The following is a 25,660-nucleotide window of genomic DNA, read 5'->3' on the forward strand; positions in this document are numbered from 1 at the left end:
AGGATACATTTATGTCTGCCCAGTAATACCTGGACATTTCACTCTTTGTGTGGTTTGTGAAGATTTTTTACACAGAAGATACTTTTAGCTTCTCGCTCTGAGTGAAAATTAGTTAAAAGAAGCAGCTTATATGCTAACACACTTTTGTGTCAGAAAAGTGGACCATACTACAGTTCTTGCAAAAGCAATCTAGTCACCAGAATAAAACGTTGGTACTGTACGTTTCTGCAAACCACAGAAACGTTGAATATCTACGTTTCAGAAATGTTAATATGTTACCTTTGTAGAAATGTTGATATGATACATAATTCACGTGTTGAAACGTAGATATTCAACGTTTCTGTGGTTTGCAGAAACGTTCAATGCCAACGTTTTCTTCTGGCGACTGGGTTGCTTGCAAAAGCCACTCAAGCAACAGTATTTACCGTTAAGAACAATGTGTTCTTAATGAAATGCGTCTCTTTAACATGACATCTTCACTAATGTATTGACAAAGGGAACATGTTATACAGTTGAGCACAGTTCATTTATTTATTAAACATAGGTGGTAGAAACATAAAGCCTCATTAACTTTAATATACATTATGTCATATTATACAAATCATTTACAACATTGCAGTACATTACAGAGAAATAAAAGGCCACATTAAACGTAGTCACAACTAGTATTCAGAATGACTCTGTTGTGCATATACAGTATGTACGATCCCAAGCCATACATATATTACATTATGAAGACTTGTTCTCTTTTTTCTGTTATTTAACTTTATACCTGCCATACAAGGAAACACACAGATACTCAAGTTAACAAAAATAAAATATATTCTTTGAGATTTCAAACACTCAGCACACAAGTTGAGGTTTTGCAGACAAAAATTTAGTTGTTTTTTTCTTTTTTTGATACAGTTGTATCAGTTGTATCAGCAGAACTGCAGAAGCAGGAAAACACAATGAAACTCACAGTTCAGTGAATGAATACAGGACTGACCTCAAATACATTGAGACAAATTGCATTTGTTACACTCATGCCATTAATGATCTACCATATTTATTTTTTCTTGCAGGATTTCTCTCAGTCTTGTTTCACTCCTCTGATTTTAACAGCATCGTTTAAAAAAAAAAAGAAAGAAATGGTTTAAATTTCATTGTAACTTAAAATTCATACTACTTTTGTCACTTTGACATTTCAATCTTGCTATTTCTGGTGGGTGTTCATCATTATTATTGATATTTTTCAGATGAAACGATAAATTTAAAATAGGAAATGTAAGAAATTGTTAGTTGCAGCCTCTCACATCTGCCACAAAGTCATTCAAAATGTCTGTAATACTGTAGAAGCAGATTATCCCAAATAATTGGACAAGATTTGGTAATTAGTAAATTTTTAAAACACTAAATGATTAAAATAAAAAAGGTGTATTATTTTTATGTAACCGTTTTTTGTAAAAAAAAAAAAAAAAAAAAGAAAATTGGTTGCCATGTAATCATGAAGCTTATCCTGCATAATAATGAGACACTTCTATCAAAATTAAATGTTATGACCAAGGTTATTTAAGTTCCACTTCTTTAAATAAAGCTGATGATCTATAACGTTTAAAACATAATAATAATAAGGTTAGGTTTTCATTTAGTATTTCTATTCCTGACAACATCAGTTTATTCAGACAAAACACTTAAGTAAGTTGCATTTATTAGCTTTTTATGGAGCTTCATAACTATGAAATGTGGTTGAAAGTACCATGAATAGTAAGTAAGTGGACCTTGAGTTGTCAAACTACTGTTTTCAAGCTCACAAATTACCTTTAAAGTTCAACATCAGCTTAGTTTTAACAATATTTTTTTTAAATGACAATAAAGTATTTTATGGGGTTTATTCATTTTTAACACTATTTCAGTTGGTTTCATATGATGTAATTTCAATTTCAGTGTAGTTATGGTTAAGAAAAAGACTTGTTTCACTTTATTTTAATTAACTTTCATTTAGTTTAAAGATAACCTTGGTCATGACTTAACACCAACACTCAAATAATAGCACTACACTGGTGTAAAAAAATACAATAAAATAAAGCTCTGGGTACATCACATGGTAAAACAGGATAATTTTTCTACTTTTTTAAATGAAAAAATGTGATCATGTAAACAACAGTAGACTGCATGAAAACCTCCAAAGTGAAGACATGATGAGTTTTACTCTCATGAGCTGCCAAAGAAAAACTTAAGCTGACTAGGTGAGGAACGTCAGTAATCTACGTCAGAAAATTAAATTACAGAAGCTCAACGCGGACATTGTTGCAAATAATTTTTAGGCCTTTTTCTCAACATCAGAATTTATCTCAGTGTACCGTATCATGTTTTTGTGGTGCCAAATTTCAAATTTTTCTACAATTATCCAGACAAAACTCATAACTCATAACTTATTTTATAACTTATCTGGAGATTACGGCTCCCCAAAAATTATATTAAATATATTTTATATATATTTTACAGCAATATATAGACCTTGTGTGCACAGGATAATAACGGGATTTATGATTAAGTAACAAACTATTAAAAAAGTGAATTCACCATAAAATGACAAAATTATTCAGTGACAAAAAATTATCAGCAACCTTGACGTCTTTGAGCTTCTATATAATTGTCAGTTTCCTTTCACTTTTTTGTCATTTTTTTTCTCAAAACACCAACCAGGAAGACTTCTCACTGTACATTCAATACATTAATTTGCAATACATTATTTCTATGTGCAACCGGCCGATTGCATCCCTACATTGCTAATACACACTTTCTTCTTCTATGGTACTTCAGATGCATTTGACAGGGATATTAACTGAACCAGGTTGTGATTAAGGCACTATTAATGTTTTATGTACAGATATGAACAACCAAACACATCACCTTTGCTGATGATATTGTACTTTTCATGCATTATTGCTTATTGATGAATAACTGTAGTAATCTGCTGGTTTTCTGTTTGCAGTTAATATGCAGGTTAACCTATGGAGCATTTCACAACACAACCTAACATTTAAATTCGACAACTTTTCCAAACTCTGCACCCCTTCAGACATGAATATTCACATAGTTTGCATGTTAAATAACACTTGTATTTACGTATTATTTTTAAAATGCCTAGCTGTAGGTCTGGTTTCAGAAGTGAGGGGACAACATATTATCAAAACAACAAACAACACAGACTTTTTCCTCCAACATACTTTGTGATGAAGTGAAATGATCAAGTGTAACCCGCATTCAAAACATGACGTATATTTAAATGTACGATTCCTTCAAGTGGCATCTTTTAATCATTTCAGGTTGAGGGATTTGTTGTCACGGGGAAGAATTTGTGGATGTAAGTGAGCCAAAAGGCCATCCCTACAACACTTTTTAGATATTAATTTAGTATGTGGTGTGAATATTTACCTATCTGAATCTTTCAAGACTTTCCAATAACAGCATAATCATTTAGTTTATTTTATCTTTAAGTCTCAATAATCTCAAATTCTGAATATTCTGAAAAACTCCTGTAGAGACCGTGGCCATGACCATTTTATTTTGTGATCTCAACACACTCTAAAACACACTGACGTTTCTTCATGTCACCGTTGTCGCATTTGCATCAGCAAGTAATACTGTTAGTTAAAACAGCCTGTACTGTCTTCAAACTTAGATTCCCTTAAACCTTCCAATAATCCTATGGGGACAGATAGTGTGCCTTTTTTTGGATTATGTCAAGATCATTAAATAGAAAACATAACATAAAAATAATTTCATGCATAGCTTATGTGATGTTATGGGAGACTTAATTGGTCTTTCAGTTTGATTGAAGACTAAATTACTTAACAATTCCCTTAACGATTTATTTTTCCACAGCAGGTTTTTCTTCTATCATATGACCTCCAGGCAGCTCTGAAACCTTCTGTAAGGGGCATCAATTATACAGTGCCAGTCAAAAGTTTGGACACACAATCATGTAGTAAACAAAAAAGTGTTTAAAAAAATGAAAAATGTTATAAATTTTGGATTCCCCAAAGTAGCCACTGTTTGCTCTGATGACAGTTTTGTACACTTTTGGCAATATCTAAACTAACTTCATGATGTCGTCACATGGAATGCTTTTGGTTTACTACATGATTTCATATGTGTTATTTCCAAGCGGCAACCTCCGGGGTTGAAAAATGAAGCCAATACGGAAGTGCCAAAAACTGCAGTTCCTTGAACGACCACTTGAGGCTGCAAAAGCGAGTGAATCCCCAAAGACCCCCATGTTAAAATACCCAACTTTACAGCAGAAATAAACATGTTTACAGCCTGGTACAAAAAACAGTTTTGGTCTCTGTAGCTAATTTCCTCTTTCATGACAACTGTACGGGGTGAATTTTTTTATAACTCATCCGTTTAAATTTTATTAAGCCGTAAAGTTATGCATAATGAAGGACATGGCTGCTTTGAGTGACAGGTCCGCCAGCCGCTAGGTGGCTTGTTTCAGCCATTCGGCCCGCCTCTTTGCCCATTTTTGATTGGCTGGGAGTTAGACAGAGTCACGTACTGCCAAGACGGCGACGGCCGGAGCGGCTCACTTTGAGCTTCAAAACTGCTCTTCAGAAACCAACGAGTGACGTCACGGTGAATACGTCCATATTTTTATACAGTCTATGGTTATTTCATAGTTTCGATGTCATCTGTGTTGTTCTACTCTGTAAATAATAAAGAAAAACCCTTGAATGACTATGTGTGTCCAAACTTTTGACTGGTACTCTGTCATTGTAGAGAAAAATGTCTGCTTTTCAAAAGAAAATTCACTTTACAGCCCATCATTTTGATGGTTCCTTCATGTAGTTTATGTTTTTTTAAATAGGATCACTGTCATAATTTTATAGACTTAAAACTTTAAACCCTGCTTCCTTCCTCTCCTCTGACAAGTTCACTGAAGAACCGAGGATGAATGGATGAAGGTAATACAGATGTGATGGCCTTTTATCCCAACAACACACACATTTACAATCACTGTGGCCACACAGTTTAAATCCATCCTTGCTGTCTTGTGGAAATGATTATGACACATAAAACACACACACAAAACAGAAAATGACACATCTGCATGTGAAGTTGTCTGAAACACATGGAGATTGAAACCAATCAGCATTAAAGATTTATTTTATCAAAAATAGATCACAATTGAAAATTGCCAAATTAAACATGGCAACAGTAACTGGAAATAAAAAAAACAGAAAAAAAAAAGAAATTAAAATGCATTTTGCTTCTACACTGAAGTTCCCAGAGCACAGTAATCACTCACACTATTGCTTTCTCTTATTTTTGCATGAAAATGACATAATTTGGTGACAAGCCTGAACTGAACTCTGCAGCTGATGATGAAGCAGCATGAAAACGTCCTCCAAGACGTTACGATGGATGTTTCATGTGGTGAAGTGACGGTTAAATATGTGGTAATCTGACTGGACTCTTTAGTCATCAGGACGTTTCTGCTCTCACAGGGGGAAATACTGTATTATTATTGCACATACAGTATGCAAAACACATTAATCATCACAACTAATGCCCAGTCACAGCTCATCAGTGCCTCTGTCAAACAGAAATATCCCTTGGCTGTTTTTATGCTTAAGCAAAGCAGAATTACAACAAAGACCAAACTGCAGAGTAGATGCAAAGAGTTTGATGGATACAACTTTTTACAGACCAGGACAAAGGTTTAAGGATGATCATTAACACTCACATTTTTGGGAAATATGTTTGTTTTGTCCTCTTTACCAGGGTCAGATGAGAAGATGGATATCAGTTTCATCCCTGTGCACCCTCTTGTGCTAAGCTAAGCTAGGCTAAATGCGTCCTGGACCCGGGGACATTGGTGGGTGACAGAAAACAACAGAAGATTTCCCAAAAAAATGTCAAACTTTTCCTTTAAATGTCCCCAATATTGTGCCTAAAAGTTACAGGCTTTAAGCATCTCCACAAAACTGGATTCTTTTCAACATTTTAGACCATCAACCGACATTAAACCTTTTATTTAGTTATTTAGGTTTAGGTGTAGCAGTTCTTTAAGACAGGCTGACCCACTCTGCAGTACATTATTGCCCTTAAATCAACAATTAAATTATAAACAGTCACACTCGCTCACACACATATTTGACACAATTTCACAAATAAATTAATAAAATGTGCAAAGAAAATCAACATGTCAGGCTCTAAGCTGTTTTGCTGTAGCATCAGTCAGGCTGGATGACATCTGATATTAAATTAAAGGCCAATATTGGCTTCAATATATATTCAACCCTATTTAATATGGTGATGTATTACTGTAGGTGATACGTTTCCTCTACCAGCATCTTTAGCATTTACCTTTTTGGATTTTCTCTCTGTTATTAAATGGCAGTTTATAGAGCATTTGGGTTTTATTTAATTGCACCAGATAATTACAGAGAGGCATTTAAAAACTCAACCCAGGTCTGATAATGGAAAGACACCGACGTCATTCAGGTGTTAAAGCTTCTGTCGTTAATGAGCGGACACTGAGGTAGATGTTATTGATATAACAGAGATACAGCATTCTGATCAAAAACCCCAAACACAATCAGAAACATTCAAAATCAGTTTTTTTTTAAAAAGAAAAAAAAAATCAGATGTCAAATGTCTGCGATAAATGCGTTTCGACTGTCTTTTGTTTAAATTTCCCAACATTCTTCTTTTACGTTTTTAATCTTTGTTGTTTTTTTTTTTTAAAGTGTTTTTGGCAGGCAGACGTTTCATCAGAGCTGCCCACTGGAGCTGCTTTGTTTTTACCAAGGCAAAAAAATCAACATAAAAATCAAAATATATTAGCAAAAATGTTAAAAATCTACAAAATAACTCACAAGGTTAACCAATTCCTATCCATATATAAAACATATACAGTATGATACTTTAAAAAATATAGATTTTGCAACTAACTCCACCTTTAAAACAGAATTATTTCAATAAACTTGATATCGATGAGCTGTTGTTGTTGTTGTTGTTCCCATATTTCAGATTCGCTGTGCTGGGTTGAGCCGTTGTCACAAAAGTCAAACTTTTCTTCTGTTTACATGCTCTACTTTCCAAGCATGCAATAATATGTTTTGGTTTGAATATGATATGCAACGTACAGATAGGACTTACAAGTTCTTTTTTCTCTACAGCAAGAGGAGCAGTCTCCCAAAAAACATCTACTCATGAATACATGGAGGACTCTGTTAGCCAGCAGACATGTTGTAAATACACGTAGCAGATGATTCAAGTAACGTTTTGTCGTACCTCAGAGTCCTCCTGTCGCTTTTGCTCTGTGCAAAAAAATCAGTCAGGATGTCCTCTTGTAATGGAAAGGCGTCTCATAGCTCTGTGTTTCCTATGAGTGTCAGTGTGTTTTCATCCAGAGTTTATTTCACCTTCATTAGACGAAGAAGAAGGAGAAGAAGAAGAAGAGGAAGAAGAAGAGGAGGAGGAGGAGGAGTGGTCGTAGCAGGGATGTATTTTGGTTTGACAAGGCGCCGTGAAGGAAAAGCTCATCGTCGTTCTTCCCCTGCAGAAACACAAAGAAACAACAAAACTTTTGTTGCAATAAAAAAATATATATTATCATCTGTGTGTCCAAGTCTACAAGATAAACTTAAAAGATCCAAATGACTCTTATTTCCTCAGAGCAACTAGTTCACTTTGACAACCGACTTCATGCTGCGGCTCAGAGCCACAATAGAAGACGTTATCATATCCGCCGAAACACAATATCCAATTTTAATGGATCCAGAGTCTAAACTGCCACAACTGAGGCCTTGTTTTCAGTCAGTGAGGCTGGAATTAATCATACTGTAGGAATTTGTGCACTCAAATATCTTTATGATTTTATGGGAGGAATTATGAATTATTATTGTGCACAACTCCAACATGAAATTACTCGTCCAATGATATAACTCATATTAGAGTAAGTATATTAACAGGGAAATAGTCCTCCTTGTTGGACACACAAGAGAGGTCAAGTAGAATTATGACTGTAATTCTTAATTATGATGTTGCAAGGTTAAACACAAACAAGTCCACTTTAGTTACATACACATTTACTACTAACCCCGGGATTCCACCGGGTGCGTGTTCGCCACGTTCCGGCTCTGACGCGGTTTTGCTCCGTCCTCTGCACAGCGCACTATTCCACCGGGAGCGTGTCAGAAGCGGAGCGTCTTCACTGCAGGGAAGCCATCCGCCATTTAAAGTCAGTTTAAAGGCTTCCGTAAAAAATAGACGAGGCACCTATCACCTCTGTGACTCTTCTGAAACGCACCGCGGCGCACCCGGTGGAATCGGATACATTGACTAGAGTGGCCGCGATCAGCTCCGGCAGCCGCGTCGGAGCAGGAACACGGCGCCCGGTGGAATTTAGGGGTAATACTACAATACAAATAAGTCTTTTAACTTTTTTTTTGTAGAAATTGAGCCAGAAGCAGCTCCAAGTCTGTCTGATTTACGAGACAAAACAAGAGGTCGTAATGTTAGTCGCCCAAAAAAAATGACCAAGTGACAGATGCCATCTAGTGGCCAAATTAAGGCCCCGAAGCAGTGACGCAGTTCAGATGCTACAGATTCAAAGACTGACAACAGCTTTGTATCTGTATGTGTGAAGTTATCTGTCAGTACTGCACTATGATATAATATATATTTGCATATATTTATATTTTTTGAATTTTGTCTCTTTCTTGTCTTTCTCTTCTCTCTCTCCTTTTTTTTACAGTTGTAAATATTTATTTTGTACTGTAATGGGATCTACAGTAGAGCTCGAAATGTTGCCTCTCACTGTGTTGCTGTGCTTGTGACAGTAAAAGCTCTTGAATCTGATTTACAGTCACTGCACTGGTCACAGTTACTGGTCAACAGCTAACTGCTGCTAAAACCAGAATGTTTCCTTTTTCTGTTTCTACTTCTACACAACTATGTCTGAATGATAACGCTCACGCAGCACAACTCTTCTCCAAGCTTTATTCACTAACTGTTCTCAGCATATCTTGCCTTCATCAGGCTCTGAGACATTACTGGTTTCTGGTCGAACACACACACACACACACTCACACACACACTCCAGGCCATCTTCATCACCACAGTCACATGCTGAGGATGCAGAGCCAAGGACAGGACAGACCAGCAGCCATCACTTCCTGTTTATTCTGTCTTGATTGTGCACGCAGAGAGCAGCCGAGACTCACGCGACAGCGACCGAACAAACATGAAAGGGTCACCCCACACTCTGACTGTGAGACTCTACACTCACTTCTACCAACAAGCAGGACAAGGAGTTACAGGGACAAGGACAAAAAGCAACTGAATTTCTCCTTCATTACCTAATTAAACCTGCATTAACTGATGTTTTGTCCGCTAGTCTTATTCAGAAACAAGTAGAGAACACATCACTGACACATCATCAGCTTTTAAGTTGATATGTTGAACTTGTTAACAAACAGTTGCTTATTTCCACATCCAGCAGTTACGGAGCAACATTATCATTCATGTGAAGTCGTGTTTCTGTCCAATATTCACTCTCTTTTAGCTCTGTTTTTACTCTCTACCAACTCCTGAGGGAAATATCTGGCTCTTTAGCTGCTAAATGCTCCACTATGTTCACCAGCTAGTCTACAGCTAATTGTCTGTTTGCTGTTTGGTGCTGAGCAGGTAGTGTACAGTGGCCCAAAACGACGCTATGAGAGCGCTGAGAGTGAACCAGAACAGTAAAGTTGCAGCTGGACAGATAAACAATGAGCTGAAACTCACTATAAAGCTCCGTAAAGCCGAGAGGAGCTGCAGAGTCTTTGTAGGTTCATCACTACGAGCCACAACCAACACATAACACACTGACAGTGAATATAGGGCTTCTTAAAGGGGATATAATGTGCTTTTTGTGGTTTCCTGATATTTATATCCTGTTCTAATGTCAGATGTTAAGTTCCAAAACCTGAGGTTAGCATATTAAAAAATGCTGCCTGCAAGTCAAAAGTCAGGGCTTCAACCAAGCAGCAACCTCTGGGGCTTTAAAATGAAGCCAAAAACTGCAGTTCCTTGAACGACCACTTGAGGCTCCAAAAGCGAGTCAGTCCCCATTGACCTCTATGTTAAAATGTCCAACTTTACAGCAGAAATAAACATGTTTACAGCCTGGTACAAAAAACGGTTTTGGTCTCTGTAGCTAATTTCCTCTTTCATGACAACTGGACGGGGGGTGAATTTTTTTATAACTAACCTTTTTAAATTTTATTAAGCCGTAAAGTTCTGCATAATGAAGGACATGGCTGCTTTGAGTGACAGGTCCGCCAGCCGCTAGGTGGCTTGTTTCGGCCATTCGGCCCGCCTCTTTGCCCACTTTTGATTGGCTGGGAGTTAGGCAGCGTCACGCACTGCCAAGATGGCGACGGCCGGAGCGGCTCGCTTTGAGCTTCATAACCGCTCTTCAGAAACCAACGGGTGACGTCACGGTAACTACGTCCATATTTTTATACAGTCTATGGCTTCAACCTGCTCTGAACACTTTGTTTGCAGTGTTCGTCAGCTCGTCGCCCATGACCAAAAACTGCCGTCCATTCTGTAGCCTTTGTTGCTAACGTTGTTGCTAAGATGGTTGCCAAGGTGGTTGCTAAGGTGTTTCCATGTGTCGTCCACTCTCATATTTCAGATGTGATTCAGCTCCAACATGTACGGATGGATTTGAGAAGTTGACATTTGGAGTAAAGAAGGAGATAAAGAAGTGAAATCCTGCTACTATAGTTTGTTTACGTAGCCTCCGGAGCCGGAGGAAGCTTCCTGAAGCTGACCAATCAGAACAGAGTGGGCTCATCAGGAGGCGGGGCCTTAAAGAGACAGGAGCTAAAACGGCCTGTTTCAGACAGAGGCTGAACTGAGGGGCTGCATAAAGGACCAGTAGAAGATAAATAACGAGTTTTTAACTGGGAATCATGCAAAGATATTCCAGTAGAGCCTCAGAATATAAATATAGAGGCTGGAAATGTGCAGAATATATCGTCTTTAAGACATTATGAATGTTTTTTGTCCTGTGAAGAAGGTCAGACTGTCTGTTCATGACATTAACGACCACTTGTAATTTTGTTCGTACCTCAAAGCAAATTCTAAATATAAAAAAAAGCAAATATTCTCTCATATGTGTCATAAGAACAAATCTGTTTGTGCTTCCTACATGAGGCCCAGTGACTGAAGGTGTTCATGAATCATCACCATCTGTCTCTCAGCCCACTTACAGTCAGCTGTCACATCACCAACTGTAATTTCATCTAACCGGATCCATTTATTTACAGTATAAGACAAATAAGGAGATTTTAACTGTAAATCATGCAAAGACATTCCAGTAGAGCCCCAGAATATAAATATAGAGCTGGAAATGTGCAGAATATGTGTCCTTTAAGGAGTTAAAATTACTTAAAATGTCTCAAAGCATGCAAACAGTCAGATAGCAAACTCCTTAGCTTGTTAACTTAGCATGGTTGCTAACAGGACAATAAATTCACAGTTTATTCAAAAGACTATTTGTAGCAGTAAACAAACAGTAAACAAATAAATTACAACATTGTAAAAAGTCTGCAAAAACAAAAAGAGAGCTGTGATTGATTTCCTGATTGAAGTGACGTGAATAAGAGGACGCTAAAGTTATTTTACAAGTTCAGCATGTTCTGTTTTTTTAATCCAGTCTGGGATCCTTTAGATTGGCTTTATCGATCCAGATTAATCTCAGCTGTCATCTATGGACTCTGGTGGGGAAAGTACAGTTTCTCCAGACAGGAAGTGACGAGCCGAACCAGGACAACCAGCTGGGCCATAAACAGCAGCAGTGGAAGCAGCTGTGTACTGCAGGTAATTTGTAAAATAATCCACTGAAACTGCTCTCTGCATTTTGTCGAGCTTCACTTCACTCCAGCGGATTCTGCAAGGTATTATCAGCTGGCTTCTTCAAGCATGGCTGCACATTCTCCATGTAGTAACCTCTAAAAATAGACTGATAGTTCTCTGGGAAGGAAAAGCGACAGGAAATCAAGTAATAATCAATATCCTGAAGTCCTGAAAAATATCAATGATGAGGTTTCATTTATTGACTTTGAGCTGCAAAGTGCAAAGTAGCTATCAAAGAAAATGCAGTTTAAATGTTTTGTTCACTTTTTTTATTTGATTTCTTATTTCCCAGAAGTTGCTGTCTAGTTAATGTTTAGTTCAAAACATTATAGCCTACAGTCTTCATAAAACTGATCTGATTTAATGTGGTTCTTCCATGTTCTCATAAGGAATAATTCACATCTAGCTGTACGGTTATTGAAAAATATTGGACGTTAAAGACCTTGATTAAACTTTTTAGTAACCATGTAGCTCATGGTGGATTATCTTTATTATACAACAGCAGCAATCTGCACAGGCCTGAAATTAAAGACAAAATCAAACCAAGTCAGCATGTTTCACGACAAGTTCATCATTGACCAAACGCAGATCAGGACTAAATGTGATAGTTTGATGAAGATTGTAGGCGTGAAGTGATTGTTCTACTTCCTCTGTGCTGAATATAAATCATAAATATTTGAGAATAAGATGTTGATTCAATGGCGTTAACTTAAGTGCACTAAAAAGTGGTATTTTTTTTGTGAAAATCTGTAAAAAACCAGCCTGGTCGCCAGAAGAAAACGTTGGCACTGTACGATTCTGCAAACCACAGAAACGTTGAATATCTACGTTTCAACACGTGAAATACGTATCATATTAATTCAACAAAACGTATTACATCAACATTTCCAAAACACGTATCATGTCAACATTTCTACACTGACGTAGTTCATATGTGATCTATATGAGCTGATCTTTCCTATATAGGAGGAGGAGGAGGAGCAGGTGGACACGGTTCGAGACCACCTCGAAACCGAAACCAATGTCCGCTTCCCGTTTCAACTGACAAAAGCGGGTGTTTTTAGCGAGACGTCAGGACATTTGCATTTTTCTAGTGAGACATCGGCCGTTTTTATTTTATTTTTTATTTTTATTTTAACCCTCCTGTTGTCCTGTTGCTCAAATTTGACCCGTTTTCAGAAATATGGATTTCTTTCATCTAATTACCTGAAAATCACATGGATGGTTCCATACCACACACTTTGCAAGTAAAAGTAATGATCACTACTTTCATTGAATTTTGGGTGTTTTATTAAAATTTATAGCATCTGTGGACTTTTGTCCTCCAGAGTAAAAATTGACCCGTCAACAACAGGAGGGTTAACCCAAACCATGATCTTTCCATAACCTTAACCAAGTGGTTTTTGTGCCTAAACCTAACCAGACCTTAACCACAGCGCTGTCAGAAATGTTAATATGCTACGTTTGTAGAAATGTTGATATGATACGTATTTCACGTGTTGAAACGTAGATATTCAATGTTTCTGTGGTTTGCAGAAACGTTCAATGCCAACATTTTCTTCTGGCAACTGGGTTGGTAAAAACACTGAAATTAATGAGCCTTTAAAACGTTTAAATCTAAAAAAAAGTTCTATAACAGCCGGAGCTCCGACCTGCGTACAAGGTAAGTGAGGTTAAAAATGAAGCGTGTTGACCTACAATACAACAAACGAAAGCTTGTCACTGTCAGTGATTGAGACCAAACTTCTCTCAGACTCTGTTCAGATTGTAGAAATCAATACAGAAATTAATATATACTGATAAGTCTGTCTGCTTTGGAGTAAATTTTAATTAAAAATTTTAAACTTTACTCGTCCAACCAGCAGGAGGAGCTGTAGCCTCATAACATCTGACACCTATAACAATTAATTTTGATTAATTTAAGGTGCAACATCAGATATTATAGAGCTTTTCCTCACAAAATGCAATATTTTTTGTTAATAAACATTCAGACATCTTTAAAAAAAAATACACCTGTCTGTTTTAAATCTCTCCAAATCTCTGTGTTACGACAGCGATGTAAACAGCAGCCTGTAAACCCGCTTTAGCATCTTGTTATTGTGATCCCGTCGCCGCGGCAACCGCAGCCCAGCAGCTGCTGTTCCGCTGACGGCTCGGCAGCGATGTGCAGGTCGAGGTCACATGACTGTCGTTCATCAAGTGTAAGTGACATAAGTGTGCAGATTCACTTCTTTAAATAACGCTGACCTCTGACCTGAATCAACGTGTCACATGAAGCTGCTGGTACAGTATCTGAGGCTCAGTCACTTCACTTCCTGCTGATTTACACTGAAAAAAACACTGATTTTAAACATGTTTACAGTGAGTCACAGCTGCTGTATCGATAACAGATCATTCTATGAGTTATATCACATGGAGCAAGAAGAAATAAGTCAGATAAAGCTGTTATAAGTGTGATATTTTGAAGTTTGTTCACCATTTTACATCCAGTTACGCTGGATTCTTTCTAGATGATGCTTTCAATCAACAGGACAAAAACACAAAGAACATGAACACAACATATAAACATTTCATTTCACTTGTTTCTTTTAACGTCTAACTGAAAATAAGCTTTTTCACCTAAATGTGAACACGTTTACATCATATTCATGTTAATTAATGTGTAATAAACAATAAATAAATGATAAATGAACGTCTAAAGTAAAGATTATGGCTGCAACTAATGATTCATCTGTTGATTATTTTCTTGATTATCCTATTAGTTGTTTGAAAATGGTGAAAAATGTGTTTTTTCAGCGTTAAATTGTGTTTTTTATGCCTGAAGTTTTGCACTATTGATTGGATTCAAGGTCCTCTCTCTAGCCTTTTCCGGATCTTTTAACCAGATCACATGGTTGTCATGGAGACTGATGTGTTGACATGCGCACTCAGTGGCTCCTCAACCATTTTTGCTTAAAAATTAAGTTTCAAGCTCAGTCGAAAAGCGGCAGAAAAAGCTAGTAAGTGGACCTTGAGTTGGTATTAGAGGTTAAGAATGAAGTTTGGTTACGATGTTAATCTCTTCTTCTGTCCTCCATCTTTACCTCCGTGCTGCTGCTGCGTCTGTTTGTCTTTCATGAAGTGGAAAAAGGAGTGAGGGGGTGAAGGGTGAGAGGTGGTGTGTGTGTGTGTGGGGGGGGGGGGGGGGGGGTCGTGACTCACTATGGGCCACTTGAGGGTTCGGGACAGATTCCCTCAGCACTGACAAAGACGCTAACAATAGCTGTCAGAGTGTAACTCTGCCCCGTCAACAGCAGCAGTGTCATCCAAGGGGAAACCTGTTTACCTCCGCCTGCATATGTTCAGGGAGGGCTGTATGTTGGGGGGGGGGGGATACCCACTAAATGGGGGTGGGGGGTCGGGGGACACGGTCAGTTAGCACGATGCTTGCTCTCAGTCTGACCTGAGATGCAGCGCCGCTGTGTGACGGACGTGCAGGATGTGTGATTTATTTCCCTCCACGTCACCTTCACACCGTCCAGCCAACAGAACAGGAAACATCTAACAAACTGCTGTTTTATAGGAGATTTAAAGGATAGACTCATTAGTGTGCCTATAAACCAGCAGTCAGGTGTCTGTAATCATTCCTCCTGTTCATACTGGAGATTAAAAGATCCTTCAAATGTGTTTTTAATGGAAGTGATGGAGGCCAAAATCCACAGTGTGTCCACACAGTCATTTAAAAGTCTGTGTGAAGCTTCTATTCAGCTTCAGCAGTCTGAGTTAGTCATATCAAGTGGATATCTGACACATTTACAGTCTTTTTAGCATCAAATTCCCTCTTTGTGTTTCCTCGGACAGTGTTTCCCTGTTGAGCTGCAGGTGGAAGTATAGTAACAAAAAGAGGAACTTTGGCACTAAAAAGACTAACGTTGAAAGATATCTACTTGATTTGACTCATTTGGACGCTGAAGCTTCATATTAGCTTCAGATAAACTTTTAAATACATTTTTACACAGAAGGAGGACTGTGGATTTTGTCCTCCATCACTTCCATTGTAAGGTCATTATGAAGGGATCTTCTAATAGTCAGTATGAACAGGAGGAATGATTACAGCAAGAAAAACATGTTTTAATGTTCATCTGGGCTCCTGACTGTTGGTTTAGGTCAGACTAGAAGTTTGTGGCATCTTTACACCACGTTCACACATTGTCAGACATGTGCAGTGTAGATATTTTTGAATGTAAACTCAAAAACCAACCTCTGTAGCCTGACTTTTGATTAGAATGCTTTGGGGATATTTTTTATTTTATTCACTTATGTTATTGTATTTGTGTTTTTCGCTCTCACACTGCTACATCAACAGCCTTCAAACAAGATTTTGATCTGAAGATCTTATATTGTTCTTAAATGATGTAAATTCTCTGGCAGATTTTCAGTTAATCAAATCACTAAAACTCATCGGCATGCAGGGAAATTGAGGCTTTTGGGGGGCCTTTAGTCTCTTTCTAAAAGGCAGCTGAGAGATGTGAACCTGCAGAGTGAACTGAGGATCCAGCTGCATCCAACAGCTGCAGAGAGCAGCTGCTGCCACCTGCAGGCTGACAGCAGTGCTGCACCTCTGTGTGGTCACACACCTGTCCACACATTATCATCAATGACCTGCACTCTTTTATTAACACCACTTGCTCATATTTAATCTGTTTAGATGTCGTTCTTGTGTCTATATATTTAGCTTTATTGACAACAAACATATCAGACTTTGTGAGGGAGAGAATGATAAAGTCCTGGTTCATTGTCTCTCTTTATTATTTATCCATATCAGACTATTTTGCACAGTTTTTGTAAATCTGCACATTTTTCTCACCTCTCGGGTTGATCTGTTTATCTTGTGGTGGGTTTTACATCCAGTCGTCTGAACAGCATCATCACTTTTAGTCACTTAGCTGCTTTATTACATGTTGCTTGTTACATCCTGGTTGACCCGTCGTCATCTATCAATATATCTATCAACAACTTAAACTGACATTTCAGCTGGAACATTTCATTATTTGCTTATTTTTTAAACAAAAGTGTTAAAAAGTCACCAGTCTCAGCCTCTTAAATGTGAATATTTGCTTCTTTTCTTTGTCTTCTATTACAATAACCTGAATATCTTTGGGTTTTGGACTGTTGGTCGGAGAAAATGAGCGATTTGGAGGAAACTATGTTCTGCATTTATCATATTTATTTATATTTTCTGACATTTTATCAAGCAAACAAAGGTTAAACTTCTTTTCTAAATGACACTGAGTTACCACAAGGTTTTCATTTTAAGGAACAGAGCTGGTATTTTTGAAAGTTTTCTTGTCTTTTGATCTAATTTTGAGTCACACATATACATATGTTAGTTGTCAAGTTGTTGTTTTTGCTCCAGAGCTCCAGGTTTGTTTGTGCTACATTATTATTTTAAATGTACAATTCAAAGCACAGTGAATCTACGGCCTTTAACATTTCTTTAACTGTGTTTTGACACTATGAAAGTCTAGAGAGACACGATAAACCAGAATTGACTCTGATTACATGATACACATCTTTAAAACCCCTTTATCCTCAGAATCAACATTGATGCAATTTTTTTTGTTTTTACAAAAATACCAATAAAGGCGCCAGTTGCAGGTTCCTAAATGTGAATATTTACTGGTTTTCTTTGTCTTTTATGGTAATAAAGTGAAGATGTTTAGGTTTTGTTCTAATTTCTCAAAGAACTGAAGTACAAAGTCAAGAGGCTGTGAGACGTAATACAACAAGCTAGTGACGCTATACCTGCACATGCTCAGTAGTGCCTACCTTACACAGAACTACTCTCCAGAGACTGAAAACATGATGCTGTTATTAGTCTTTGGAGCCGTTTCTAAACAAACTAACATGACCAAACTCTTCATGATGAAGGAACATAGAACAAGGAACAGGCTGGTGAAGCTGTAACCAGAACCGCACGTGCTCAGTGGCGTCGGCTGATTTACGGCAGGTCAACAGAAATGACGTATTTTTGACAGCTCATGTCGGGCACCTGGACAATTATGTTATGTCGTGGACACCGTCATTTTGTCACGCAATGTGATTGGGTAGTGTTACTAATGTTGCCATAGAGATTGTAGTTTTCACTGAGCTTCCTTATTGATGTTTTGGTCTGTAACTTTAGATAGCTTGTAACATCTTTGTTTAATTAGTCTGGTTACTATGGAGACGACTGAAACCTTTCCCTTTTAATTTCTCTTTAATTTCTGTTGAGCTTCACTTATCGAAAGTGTCGAGTGACCTTCACACAGAACTACTCTCCAGAGACTGAAAACGTGATGCTGTTATTAGTCTTTGGAGCCGTTTCTAAACAAACTAACGTGACCAAACTCTTCATGATGAAGGAACATGTGACCCAGTGCAGCGCTGTGACTCACTGACGTGTTTTTAATAAGATATATCAGCTTTGATACACACACAATACTCGTTAGTAGATCAGTTCATTGTTGGTTTGGATCCAAACATGAAGAAAAATATAGAAAAGCAGCCTTAAGTATGAATATCAGGACATTAATACGGTATCAGCAATGAATAAACTTTGTCTAAATATGGTTTCGTGCAGCGTGAACTCACCTCTGTTTGGATCGGCCCGGTGTTGTGAATCCGATGGTCGTCTGAGCGGAAGTCGTCCCATCTGTTTGCTGCGTGCCGATGATTCAGCAGTTTAACTCCATCAGGCCTCCATCCATCAGTCCATCCTCTAATAATAATAATCCAGCCGACACTGTGACCTTCACAGCGGCCATTTTTATTCCATCAGTTTGTAGGATCCCCCCCCCCTTTTTTTTTTTTTCTTGTCTTTTTTTCCCCCAGCAGGTTGGTTGAATGAGGAGTCCGAGTGAATAAGGTGCTTTAATGGCAGCGCCAATTACGGAAACTTTAAGTACCTGTTTTTATGTGCAACAAGTAACGGAGAGTTTGTCTGCTCTAACAGGAAGTGCTCGGGCAAAGTGCGAAAATACAAATTTAGTCGATTCATTGATTAGATGGGTAATTAATCAGATTAACAGATGCAGTGTTTGAAGCCGTTTATCAATTAAAACTATCAGAGGCCGACAGATACATCAGCAGACCGATATCTGCCAATCACACGTGTATATGTGTCTGAGTTTGTATGGAAGCAAAGAAACGCCAAAATAAGTAAATATTTTATAAATTACTGGATATCTTCTGTTGAAATATTAATACAGCCGTTTTGTTTTTTTTTTATTGACATATTTTTCTTTGAAAATCTTTTATCTGAAATTAAATGTTTTAAATTTTCTGAAGTTTCGTGATTTCAAAATCTTAAATTCATGTTTTTCAGGTTTCCAGTTGCTCCTAAATTTCTTGGATCATGTGACTGAACAACATAACGTCACAGGACGGAGGTCAGCACGAGGTCCGTTTAGTAGCTGTTGTGGAGCTTTCAGTCGTCTTCCTCGGCAGACGGAGTTTGCTCAGTAAGTTGTTCACGTTTCCATTTTTCTGAGAACTTTAAGGACTTTTTTTTCCCACTTTGGCTTCAAATTTGAGATTCAAAGTTTGTTCTTGCAGTCCAGAAAACAATCTCACCATGATCCATTTTTAGCAGCTCTTCTGCAGCTTTCAGTCATATTACATGATCTTCTTCAGCAGATTGTTTATCCTTGGTTTCCCACATGTTATAGTTTGAATATTTCATCTTGAATCAATTTTAGTCTCAGAATTTCACCAATTTCATCAAGTTTTAGCAAAATTATTTTTTCTTCCTTTAGTTTGTTTGTTTGTTTGTTTGTTTGTTTGTTTTTACTTGACTTGATTTTTTTTTTTACATCTAAATGTAACCAACATGATTTGAAAATTGCAAACTTTTTGAATTTCGGAACTTAAAATTACCGACCTAAAATTTACCACATAAATTCAGATTGATGATTTAAAATGATCTAGAAATAATAATGACATTTTAAATGTCACTGAATTTCAAAGCTTAGACTTATGACATTTTTTTGCTTCCATACCCAGCAACAAGAAATGACTGAACATTAATGTATCTTCATTATTTAAACTAATTCACAGTTTGCAAGTCAAATTCTTGTTACTACAATCATCTTGGATGGTAAAATGTGATGTAATCTGCCTCCAGACATGATGTCACAACACCTAAAAAACAATATAAACTATATTGTCTTTTTTTTTCAAATATCTGTATATCAGCCTTGCAAATCCAGTATTGGTCGAGCTCTAAAACACCCTAAAATGTGAACATTACATATTTTTTCTTAAATTTAATCCCTTTAGGGTTTTTTTTTTCGTGTCAATCAGACAAAATATACAATCTTTAAAAGATCACTTTAGACTCAGGGTTGTTGTGATGGGTATTTTTTATTACCCATCACCTAAAATATCAGATAATTAGAATAATTGTTGGCTGCAGCCCAATTTGGACCCTTTGTATGATTCCTGTTCTCTGTGTGAAGGTGTGGGGACAACAGGTCAAACATCTGGTTGTAAATGTGTTATATGGGATCATTTTTCCTGCATAAGATGGAAGTGATGTGTTTAGTTTCAGCTGGTGGAATCAAACAACATGGAGGCTTCCACAACATGGTGGTTTTCTCTCTCTCTCTCTCTCTCTCTCTCTCCCTGTCTCTACACTTTCAGCCTGCGTCCTTTCATTCCTGTGGCAGACAATACAGAAAAGTCTGGAAGGTTGCTATAGAAACTGCATCCACTGGAGGGATGCAGGGATGCGGTTCATCCACACAGTGGCGCTCTCGGTTTGCAAATCGCTGCACCTGATTTCATTTTACAAACAGATTAAACCTTCTGAAGTCTGCAAAAATTTAAATCTGCATGTAAAGAAAAGGGTGTGTTCGCCCTGTGTCTTGTCTTACAGGCTACTTGTGTTTACAGAATGTAGATTCTACTCAAATCTGGCGTTAAAGTCGTTTAATTTTAGGATAATCGATTCTTCCAGCGTGCTGCCAGTTGAAATGACACATCATCTGATCCACCACTGAGCTCCAGCCAGTCTGAATGGAAAATACATGAGGCTGAAATAACAGGTGCGTGTGTGTGTGTGCGCGCGGGACCATATTAATAACATCCACCATGTGCCTCCTGCATCAGTCTGTATATTTAGATTAAATTGGTCCTGTGTTGTGTCTCAGCTTCAAATAGACTGAAAATCAAATGTAAACGTTCAACCTGCATTCGGGCAATAAATTACGCATTTACTAAGAGAAACATTACTAATCATAAAGTGCTACAATTGGCTATAGGCTGATCTTTGACTCATGACGCGCGTAATGGAAGACAGTTTCAGGAGGATAAATATAAATTCTCTTATAATCCATCCACTGTTGTGATTGAAATGATTCCCTTTGATGGCAGAAATAAGGAGCTCGCCAGTCTAAACTCAAACCAGAGCGCAGGATGTGGGGATGGCGCTGAAAGAAACCGTTTCCCTCCAACGCGCCACTGACGCGTAATTCTGGGTAAAAAAAAAAAAAATCATACATCTGTGAGCTTCCCGGTGTAGGCTTTGTGCGGGCTGCAGTTGGTGTATTTGATGGAGTCCGCGTCGTCGCTGTCCAGGTAGTCAGACTTGGACAGAGACGGTTTGCTGTCGCTCCTCTTGAACTCCCCAAACTGCGGCTGCAGCTGCCCGCAGGTCACATGCGTGTACTGGAACTGCTCCTCGTGCTCCGTCTCCCGGTGGTAGAAGTAGTTGAAGTTGGAGACGATGACCGGAACCGGCAGCGCGATGGTCAACACTCCGGCGATGGCGCACAGGGAGCCCACGATCTTCCCCCCGATGGTGACCGGACACATGTCCCCGTAGCCCACCGTGGTCATGGACACCACCGCCCACCAGAACGCGTCCGGGATGCTGCTGAAGCCCGATTCCGGGTCGTCGGTCTCCGCGAAGTACACCGCGCTGGAGAAGAGGATGACTCCGATGAAGAGAAAGAATATAAGCAGCCCCAGCTCCCTCATGCTGGCCTGCAGCGTCTTCCCGAGGATCTGGAGCCCCTTGGAGTGTCTGGAGAGCTTGAAGATCCGGAAGACCCGGACCAGGCGGATGACCCTCAGGATGGCCAGAGACATGGCCTGCTGGCCGTTCCCCTGGTGCTCCGCTAACTCCAGCCCCAGCGTGATGAAGTAGGGCATGATGGCCACGATGTCGATGGTGTTCATGATGTTCTTGAAGAACGCGGGCTTGCTCGGGCAGGCGAGGAACCGGACCAGCAGCTCGAAGGAGAACCAGATGATGCAGAGAGTCTCCACGATGAAAAACGGGTCTGTGAACGGGTTTGGCTTCTTTGCGCGCGCGGTTCCGTTCACCACCAGCTGCTCGTCAAACGTTCTGGATTCCTCTCTGAACTCGGGTAAAGTCTCCAAGCAGAAAATCACGATGGAGATGAGAATCACCAGCACGGAAACTATTGCGATCCCCCTGGCGGGTCCGGAGCTCTCCGGGTACTCGAACAGGAGCCAAACCTGCCGCTGGAACTCGTTATCAGGCAGCGGGCGCTCTTCCTCCTTAATAAACCCCTCATCCTCCTTAAAATTCTCAATCACCTCATCCCCCAGTTCGTAGAATTTAATCTCCTCCATGAAGATGTCCACCGGCACGTTGACGGGTCTCCTGAGCCGGCCGCCGGACTGGTAGTAGTAGAGGATGGCATCGAAGCTGGGTCGGTTCCTGTCAAAGAAATACTCGTTCCTCAGCGGGTCGAAGAAGCGCATCCTCTTGCGCGGGTCCCCCAGCAGAGTGGAGGGGAACTGGGCGAGCGTCTTCAGCTGCGTCTCGAAGCGCAGCCCGGAGATGTTGATGACCACCCGCTCGCAGCACTCCTGGTTCTCGGCTCGCTCCGGGTCGTAAACATCCTGGGCTGACAGGGCGGCAAGTGCCACAGTCTCATCCAGGTTCTCTCCGGGCACCACTGTCATCTTTCCCCCCCAGACAAGGGCGACGCTCCCCGCACCTCAGTCCTCTCTGTTCCCCCTCCGACACCTCCGCGCGTATTTGGAAACCAGCTGAGCGTCTCCTCGTGGCTTTTTCTTTTTTTTTTTTTTTTCTCTCGGTGTGTCGGCGTCACGTCTGCGGGTGAGCTGGTTCCGCTGGCATTTTTCTGTCCCCCCCCTCCCTCCTCTCCACGCTCACCTTCCCGTCCACGCGCTGTTGTAGTCTGGACTATCGGCTCGGCTGTCACATTCGCTGCATTTTAAGCAGGCTTTGCCCTCCCCGAGCTGACGTGTGTGTGCACGCTCTCTCACTGAGGAGGAAATAAAAACACACATGCACGTACATATGCTCAGGATGAATCTGATCCAGCTATTTAAGAACAAAACATGCACGAGGTATTATCCATTATATGAGAAAACATGAGGGTTTGGGAGAGTTTGCGTGCACAGAAAGTGTTGTGCGTAACGGACCTGTTGTCTCCGCTTGGCACAGGCTCAAGGTTATCACCAGAGTTGATGTTTATGGTGAAATATGATGTCATTTTTGCAAATATGAGCATGCAGTGATGATGAAGAAGTGAATGTGCGTTTGTAAAGGTGAAAAGCGCGAGAGATGTCATGCAAAAACGACGATATTCATGCAAAATCGTCCATTTTTCATTCATGATTTGATACCTGTAGCTCAGGGCTTTCGTCTTCTTTCATTTATCCATCCTTTCATGCATCCATGGCACTGACACATGAGGAGGAGAAAGCGGGGTGGTGGTGGTGGTGGGGGGGGAAAGGAGGCTCTGCAATGTCACGCCGCAGCCTTTTCCAGACGAAACCTTGCTGACGTTTCCACAACAGCTCTGAACGCTGCTGAGCTGCTCCACAAGTTGTGCACGACTTGCAAGATCTGTCATGCCTCTGCTGTGTCTGCTGCAGGCATGTTGCATTGTGCATGAAAAACAAGACAGACTAACGGCAGCTTTATTCTTCTTTACTGCTTTTCTACACACAAAAAACGAGTCACAGTTTCACAGCAACATGTCTGTGAATGGAGGGTAAACACTCCTGCGCTGTGCAACAAGTAAAGAGGAGAGAAAAAAAAAAGCTGGATGATGGAAATAAGAGAGCGTTTCTGGGCTGCAGCTCAAGGCAGTGACGTGTTTTCCTAAAATAGCTGGATTTCTCCCAGGGCTGCAGGAAAAGTTTCTTTTCCCATGGAATGGCCCCAGGGAGCCGCAGGGGGAAAATGAAAAAAAAAAAAAAAATGAAGAGGCGAAAACAGATTTGCATCCCAAACCAGCTCAGAGCTGCAGATACAGAATGTGAGAGTCATTCAGAAATGTTTAAAACAGGAGAGAGAGAGAGACGTCAGGGAGGGTTCAGAGGTTTCATCATGATCCCAGAAAACATGTCAAGTTACAGCTGAAAACCATGGAGAGAACATAAGCAGCAGAAGACACGAATGCATCATAAATTCAATGATGTATTTGAAAATAAAGTCTCCTTACAGCTGCTCCTAAAAAACATGATTTAACATGCAGACTCTAAACTCACATGATGTTTTTACATTTATTACTTAAATGCATCGCAAACTGAGTCTGAAGGAGACTGAGAGTAATGTAATGACATGTATTAATATCATTTCTTTAGGCACTAATATTACTAATTATTTCTTTATGAACACATGTTTATGAAACTTGTTGCAAGATGATTCAAGTTCAAGTGTTTTCAGACTTTTAAAGATCTCCTCCAGACATAGAAATACTCAGTTTTAATCATAATTTCTTCCTCTCTGAATATGCAAATATTGTCCCCCAAACTAGTTGTGATGTCACAAATCCTGCTGGTAGGTCGACGTGTTGAACTGAGATTTAAGGTGAAGAACAGAGAAACTTCTGCACAAAGGAGCAAGAAGTTCAAACATATGATTTATCATCGTTTGCACCGATTAAAACGATCAATCAGGTGTTTTTGGCTGATGGAGACGCTGAGAGCAGAAAGCATCTCCATCAGCTGGAACCAGAGTTTCAATCATTTCAACTTTCATCCCAAATATTTCGATATACCTCTACAAGATATTTTATTCCCGCCAAAAAAGCAGAACAGATAAATTTATCCAGATGATGACAGATGTCTGAGAACTCGTCTCTAAAATGTTCAGAACTGCAACCAATCATCATTTTCAGTATTGATTATTGATCATTTGATTGATAAAAACACCTAAAAACAGTAAAAAAAAATATTATTATTATTATTATTATTATTATCATTATTATTATTATTGGTGGTGAAAATGTGAAAAGGGGTAATTTTTCTTTTTTTTTTTTTTTTTGTCCACAACATCTGTATTTACTCTTCTTAAATCTGGACTAGATTAATATTTAGAATATTTTTAATTTTTTTTTTTTAATAAAGTTATTATAATTTTTATTTACTTTATTTGTTTTACATAGTTTTAAATTGTTGAAGCCTTTATTTTTTTGATACGACAGAGAAACTGGAATATCAGACGGTCAGTGAAACCACGAACGTGTCATCGAAGGTCATGAAGCAACATTTCCAACATTACTTTGAAATCTCATCACAACTCAGTCTGACTCATTTCCAAATCCCGACTACAGCTGCCTGCAGACGACCGCTGCAGTCTGGCACTACCTCATTTCCTGTATCCTGAGCTCATCGCCTAAAACACACACACACACACACACACACACACACACGTGCACACACACACACGTGCACACACACACACACACACTGCAAGCTTTCTTCCTCTTCTGTGCACACATGTTGC

At 39.2% G+C, this 25,660-nt stretch overlaps 1 protein-coding gene across 1 annotated transcript; it reads right to left on the reverse strand.

Moving 5' to 3' along the window:
- Positions 1–1,246: 1,246 nt before the first annotated feature.
- On the reverse strand, positions 1,247–25,036 carry LOC137175734 (shaker-related potassium channel tsha2-like). Its single transcript, XM_067581566.1, has 2 exons — positions 18,517–25,036; positions 1,247–7,552 (listed from the first exon to the last, which is right to left on the reverse strand). Exon 1 carries the CDS (start codon positions 22,858–22,860, stop codon positions 21,418–21,420), a length of 1,443 nt encoding a protein of 480 aa, XP_067437667.1. The 5' UTR covers positions 22,861–25,036; the 3' UTR covers positions 1,247–7,552; positions 18,517–21,417.
- Between the last annotated feature and the right edge of the window lie 624 nt (positions 25,037–25,660).

The sequence above is a fragment of the Thunnus thynnus genome, chromosome 23 (assembly GCF_963924715.1).
Source record: "Thunnus thynnus chromosome 23, fThuThy2.1, whole genome shotgun sequence".
Taxonomy (NCBI): domain Eukaryota; kingdom Metazoa; phylum Chordata; class Actinopteri; order Scombriformes; family Scombridae; genus Thunnus; species Thunnus thynnus.

What these genes read in the sequence shown, in the direction of transcription:
- LOC137175734 (XM_067581566.1), bottom strand. Translation starts at nt 22,860, where the DNA reads ATGACAGTGGTGCCCGGAGAGAACCTGGATGAGACTGTGGCACTTGCC.